Source organism: Pteropus medius, unplaced genomic scaffold (assembly GCF_902729225.1).
Source record: "Pteropus medius unplaced genomic scaffold, Ma_sr-lr_union100, whole genome shotgun sequence".
Lineage (NCBI taxonomy): Eukaryota > Metazoa > Chordata > Mammalia > Chiroptera > Pteropodidae > Pteropus > Pteropus medius.
Window position 1 is genome coordinate 4,174,128 of NW_024350927.1, and position 7,131 is coordinate 4,181,258.

Here is a 7,131-nt window from a genome sequence, read left to right on the forward strand (position 1 = left end):
AGAATGACTAAATCTTTAATCCCAAATGATTGCCCAACGATCAACTTTTAAAGCACATAAACAGATTAGTTTCGGCCAAATTTTATTTCTAGCTTAATGTCTCCCTGGGGGCTGCTCCCTTTCCAGTTGGGCAGGCTTCAGGAAAGCAAAGGCATTTGATCCAAACCTCGCCCTTAGGAAAACTGATAAACACTCTGTCCTAAACATTGTGTCCTAAACATGAAGAAAAATCTGATTTTTATTATTTATATTCCTTCTTCTTCTTCCAAATGCAGATAATCAAAACTTCATCAGCCTTGATATGAGTTCCGATAGCTTCAGACTATTCCTAAGAATCTGGTACAAACAGTTCGATTTACTAATAACCGTTACCAAAGCATGAGTTACACGCCAGGTATCATAAAAGTACTTGTATGTATAAAAGGTACTGCGAGTACGAAGGTAAACACAAAGTAGTCTTTCTCCTCTCCTGGCTATCGCAGCCTCTCAGGAAGGCAAGACCCACACGGCTGGCTACAAACACAATCCAGACTGCCATGTGTGCTCCAGTCATCGTTAATTCTAAATGGGGACAGTGGGGCTGGGCAAACGTCATTTGAGGTGAACCTTATGGGTTGAGCAGGATTTTGGTAGGCACTGAAGTGAGGAAGAGAAGGGGAGGGCAGAAGGAACGAGTGAGCCAGGACTTGAAGGCATGGAGAGCGGTGTGTGGCTCTGAGTGGCCGAAGTCAGTGTGGCTGGGGGACAGTGGTTGGAAAGTTGGCTGGCTATCTAGTTCTAAGGGTCTTGCATGCCATGCTAAGGAGTTGCTGGGGAAAATACAACAAGAGGCAAATGGGTCAGAATTACATCACTAAAAGTCAGAATTCAAACAGATTCAGAGACCTGACACATCTGTGCCATCACCTATGTCTCTTGGGCACAAGGATTTACAGTCTCTGTGAATGTGCATTTATACGAAACTTAGAAACATCTGGCCCACAAACCTGGTGGCCAATTTCACTTCTATGGAAGGAACGCTCGGGAAGCAGAAGGCATGTCTTGAAACAACGGTTCTATATTTTTAAAAGGGGTTCGACTGATAACTCCTTATGACACTCTGGGAACAGACGCCAGAGAACAGGAAGGAACTGCAACTGCATGGCACTTTGAAAATGAATGAAGAGTTCTCACAGGCTGTAGCATTTCAGGTGCGAGGTGGATAAAATAAGAGAGCTTGACAGTTATCAGGCGCACCAGACACCCAGCCAGGATCTCCACTGTTGTCGGCTTTCTTTTCCCTCCTTGCAACTGGATGGGTGGAAAGGCACCTCTGAGGGACTGTGGCGTCAGAGCCATTCTTCTCCAGCCTGGCAGCATGTGACTTACCATGAGCCAGGCCATGGATGCCGGCTACAAGGTGTTCGCCACTTGTGGCTGCGTGGTACCTAATGTACTCCCGCTCCGACTGATGCCGATTGTCCATCGTCTTTCCTAGGCCATCTGATAATGTTCCTGCAAACTGCAACGAATTAAAAACAGAGGGAAAAGGGTTTTGAAACCTGAGCAGTATTGTGACTATTTTAATTATTTTAAATAAATATCTTCCCTTCCTCCTAGCTGGAATTCAGCAAACACCAATCGAGATAGACAAGAACTGCTGCATCTATATACTGTGTGTCCCAGGAGGTGGCTCTCAAGCACTGGGCACATACGAATCGCGGGACGCTTACACTGGTGGGCATGCGGTTTGCAAAACAACTCCTAAAAATCCATAAGGACATTTACCTTCCACGTTACTATTGCAAATTTACATAAAAAAAAAAAAAAAAAGTAAAGGTAGAATAAAATGGCCTGGGGGAGAAGAGGTGAGCTCTGGGATTCCATATGTTAAGGACACAAGATCTTTGCTCTAACGATTAGGGAGATACGAAATAGGAAAATGTGGCAAATTGTTGTTTTAGAGACATCAACCGCCCTTAAGTTCTTCTTTCACTTATTCAACCTTCACCAGCCATTACCCTGTTTGTCCAAAAAAAAAAAAAAAAAAGCATTTGGAAAAGTTAACAGGTTAGAGCACCTTTCATGTGAAGTGGCAGACTTGAACTCATAACTTCAAATGCAAAATCCTACCCCACCAAACAGGAGAGATATTATTTACCCTGGCATATTTTCACTAGAAAAGCTGTCTCATTCATCAAAGCTGGATAAAAAGGACATAAAACTCTGTTTTGTCACAAGACAATTTGAAAAGGTTTAAAGTGACAGTTAATAAACCACAGGGTACTTATCCTCATCATTCAGGCATAAAAAGGGAAGGATATCAAATATATAATTAACCTTCTTGGGAAGGATCTACCAAAACAAGTGGTTTAAGTGCCAATGACCCAGGACTAACCTTTTAGAAAACTCACAGGAATGTTATTCAGATATAAAGCTTAGTGAAAAGATTCGAGGCAAACAGCATGCCTTGAAGACCCAGCACATTGGGTAGTCAGGGGGCCTGTTACATTCTGGTCTGGCAAGGCTGGTTACACAGATTTGCCGTGGAAGCCATCAGTCCTCAGGCTTCTTGACGCTAGTGACAGGAGAAGGTGAGCTCTGGGCACAGAAGAGGAACTGGAGGAAGAAACAGCAATTCCAGGTAAAGCAATGGTTCCTGGATTAAGATATGAGAATATTCCTTCCGTTTACTCAGTCCAAATGCTTTCACAGCCTAGGGCAGTGAGAACTGACCTTTCTGGAGATGCAAACCCTGTGGTTATTTGCTTTTTGCCTTCCCTTCCCTGTCATTTCCTAATTAAAGAACTTAAAGTTAATGAAAATTAATTTTACAGTTTCTTTTAGGACAGAGACACCATAGGGCGTTGCAAAGCCAGCACTTTGAATCACTCACTAAGTGGGGGTTTCAGTCAGGGACCCCATCTGAGAGCCCCGAGCCTGGGCGTCTGACCAAACCAGATTCTAGCTCTCTCTCAACCTGGAGGGAGGTGTCCCATCCCTGAGCCCCCCTCTCAGCATCTGGAGCATAGTGATAGTACCGACACTATCACGTGGCTGGAAGGGTGAGTGACAATGGCTTGGGATGGCCCCAGCGAGCATTCTAATTGTGGTGAGTAGTCAGATCCTAGTCCATGGAGGAATAGCCCGCATCCTTTGAAGAAAGCCTTCCAAAGATTTAGAATCATGGTCATTTGTTAGGCTTTACCATAAAAAAAAAAACAAAAACAAAAACAAAAAAACACCTTTTCTTTCCAGCAGATAAACACCAGCCTCCAAAGTGAGTTTTTGGAGTGGTACCATCCATAAAATTAGAGTGTTGGACTTAGTGGTTTCCAAAACTCTTCCCAGCTCTGACAGTGTATGATCCACGATCCAAGTTAGAATGTCTTTATTAAGAAGCGCTCACTCGGGGGCCCAGCACAGACTTAGGTACTGCTGAGGATACGGGCAAACAGCAGCCTTGGACCTATCCTCAAGGACGAGTCTGGTTAGGAAGATAATGATTCTATACAAGAAACAGCCAGCGACAGGAAGCTGGAGCACAAACTGTGGGCACTCAGGAATCGAGAGAAGAGAGGGAAATGGGATCCTTGTTTCTGGAAAGGGTCATAAAAAGAATCCCTGCTATATTCTGGAATTATGTAAGGGGCCAGTGCTCTTCATTCAGGGCTTGGACAAAATGCCTCTCTGGTGCCACAGAAGAGGTGTGGGGGGGCGGGGTTAGGGAAAGAGCTGGCGTCAGAAGCGCACCGCGCATGCGCCCAAGCCGCGGGCGCCACATGAACGAGTCCGGCGGCACCGAGGCTACATCTGGGGTCGTGATCGCGATTTTCCCATTTTTCTTAAACTCCTACTTTGCATAAAAAGACTTATTTCCTTGGGAGAGATTTAAGTGAAGGCCTTGTTTACCTGTTCTGGCACTTGACTAGGAAGAAGTTAAAAGTCCCCAAATAATTAGGCAGACTGCCCAATACCAGCCCCTCTCCATCAAATCGCAATCGATAAGATGAATTTAATACCCAAGATTTATACGTGAGCCTGCACCAAAAGCCTAATTGCCAACTGATTCTGCTACAGCAGCCTCGGCACCCACACAGCACTGTCTCATTCCGGGTGCTCTCTGTACAAAAACACCATACTGACTTCGGGAGGATGGGATAAGATGATCTACGCGATCGCGCTTCCCCTTAAATGCCAGATTCTTCCATGTGCTTCCCAGCTGCCTCCCCTTTGCCATGGAAAGGTGCCAGCACCTATTTGACTTAATCTAGGACTTCGGTCTGAATTCCCACTTCCCTGTCTATAATACAATTAATTACTCGTGCAAGACAACTGGACTGGTCTTTTGTCTTACTTCTGAGTAAAAGGATACAAAGATATTTACAGGAATTGATTACAAAAGTCTTCGCCCCTAGAAATGTGACTTTGAGAACTCAGAAAACTTGGGGGAAATTGCTGAAATCTACAATCCCCCCCCAACGCAGACTGATGAGCGGTTAATCTGATCTTACGAGGAGAGATGCTGGATGCGAACTAAACCGAAGCCACCCTGGGGAGGGTCCTGAGGCCAAAGGCTGGGCCCCGGCCAGTCCACTGGGCTTCCGAGGACTGCATCCAGGGCGCCGCAAAGCTGTGGCCTTCTCTCTCGCTGTGGCTGCACTTAGTCATCCCTAATTCCATCTCTCATTCCCCACCTCGGTGGGAAAGTAAATCACACCCTGTATCTTATTTCTCCCTCAAAGACAGGGTGAGAACACGGGCTAGAGAGGGAGGTGATTCCAGTAAGCGCTCTCCACGGGCGCCCTCTGGCACTGGTGTTAGTTCACCCACGTCCTTGACTTTGAAGATGATCGTCAAAACAGAGCAGAGACACCCATGAGAGCTGCGACATCATGCGGGAGTGACGGTGCAGGGCATCCTCCGAGTTCACTGTGAAACTTTTTCAGAGCAGATGTCCTCTGGCATGCTCGTGGTTGATCAAAATGAGAAATGAAGGCCAGAGGCACTGGGGGGAAGGCTGACGATCAGGGGGAGAGCAAGCACAATCCAGCTGTGCGTCCAGGCAATCAACCCATCAGTCGAACACGCACAGAACCCTTACTGTGTGCCAAGCGAGCAAATTTCTGCCTCCTGCCTCTAAGGACCTCAGTCAGGAGGCATGTAGGTGGCGTAATGGAAAGACATTCACACCAGAGTTCGGATTCTGACTGTGACCCTTAACAGCTCGAGATCATGGACAAGCAACAACTTAACCTCCATGAGCCTTTGTTTCCTCATCTCCAAAATGGGGATAAGAATACCCACTTACAAGGATGCCGTCAGGATTCGATACTACATGTAAAACACTAGATAAAACATGTAAAGTACTAGCACAGAGCCTGATATATGTGGTGCCTTTAATAAACACATATCGAGTTATCTGAACTTCGAGTTCTTCACGTGCAAAATGAGAATAATCAGATTCCACAGGGCTGCAGTGAGGATTGAGACAGTGTGTGTGGGAAGCCTTAGGCTCTGTGCGTGTGTGCCCAGCACACTGGAAGCTCAGGCAGAGGCGGCGTGAAAGCACCAGGGCAGGCTGCATGTGCCAAGCTCACACACTGGGAAAGGCCTAGCAATTGGAAGGTAATTTGCAGATCATTTGTAACTCTACTCAGTATAAACATGACCTCAACACAGAAGGAGCATTTGCAGAAACTTAAGTCAATACAGCTCATTTTGTAGCAATTTCGAGTCGACAGAAAACTTAAGGCTGCAAGTGAATACTGCCCTCGCTATAATGAAAGGTTCCGAGGAACGGAATGTCCTTTAGAAAACCTGCTATTCCACTTGCAAAGACGACCGCGATCCCCCGCCCCCTTCTTCACCGGAGGCTTCGGCACACACCACACTTGTGAATTCTGGCCACAATCTGAAGTCATTAGTTTCTGTAAAGCTCTGTTTTCAACTAGGGGGTAAAAATCTCAGAAGAATTCAGGATGCTGGTTCTACTGCAAAGCTGACCCACGGTGCGTGTCAATACAGCCGCCTTCCAAAAATAACCCCATTGTCTACAGAAACGGAGCCGCTACAAATTAGGCTGGGTTTGGGGCTGGGTTCAGAACAGATGATTTTATGAAACTGAAATTCAAGTAGATGTTGGAATGGTGCAAGAGAAGAAATTCACGCCGTGTCCCTGTGTTCTGTCCTATCGGTTTTCCTGACCCTTTCGTGATGTTCGGCAAGCATGGGATGCCAAAGATATGTGGCCAGAGTAACAGGAGCCTGGGCCTGAATTTCTCCCCCTTCTCTGGGGTTCTTCTTTCAGTTATTTACCTAATGGAAATTTCCTCTTTAATATCCTTGCTCCGTTGAGTAATTGCTGGTGACAGTACCTTTCTTGTCACCAGGGCAGATGGTGACCACGTGTAACAGGAAGAGGAGAGAAGTGGCAGGACTCTGCAGCGTGAGGGCGTCCTGCATTCTTCCTAGAAGGTGGGTCAGCTCCATTTCTGTTCGGCATTGCCCACAAGAAGCTCAGCTCGAACACATATATTTGGGAAACACAGCTATATGGGGCGTCTGTGAGTGAGGGTGACATGAACTTGGTGGGGGCTGCCCTAAAGCAGCCAATCGGGCAGAGGCGAAGGAGTCAAATTCTTAGTCTATTACTTATTAAATATGTACCCTGGTGAAAGCTGCTTAACATCCCTGGACCTCAGTTTACCCATCCGCCAAACAATAACAAATAATGACAGATATTAAGTCAAAGGGATGCTCTGAAGGGTTAAGGAGATGATGTGAAATGCTCGGCACAGCATCTGGCTGGCACGCGACAGCCATCAATGTTTACAGTCTCTCAGATGCAGTTTAGAGGCTTGAACATCAGGCACGTCCACCTGGTGCACTAGTAGGACAACCTCTTTCGAGTCATGTAGGGCCAGTCACTGCAGACTGAGGTCTGCACCTCGTCACTCTGCTTCATATTGTTAACATATCCAGTTAAAAATGATTCTCATGAGTGTGAGTTTTGCCTTGATGTTGAAAAACCCTTTTGTGATACTTGTGAACAAGGAAGGGTTAAAGGAGTTGTCATCCAAAAAGCAGTGGGTATCTGTCACTGACACAAGGCAAACTTAAGGGCTAGTCCTTACTCAGCCAAATGGTGAA

General features: G+C 46.2%; 1 protein-coding gene across 5 annotated transcripts in view; it reads right to left on the minus strand.

Annotated features, from left to right (window-relative positions):
- Positions 1-7,131, minus strand: part of VPS13D (vacuolar protein sorting 13 homolog D) — a 218,420-nt gene that overhangs the window by 47,408 nt on the left and 163,881 nt on the right. For all 5 annotated transcript variants that reach the window (XM_039842182.1, XM_039842184.1, XM_039842183.1 and 2 more), the window contains one exon: positions 1,369-1,501. In XM_039842182.1, coding sequence (XP_039698116.1) covers positions 1,369-1,501 — 133 coding nt within the window. The remainder of the gene's footprint in view (positions 1-1,368; positions 1,502-7,131) is intronic.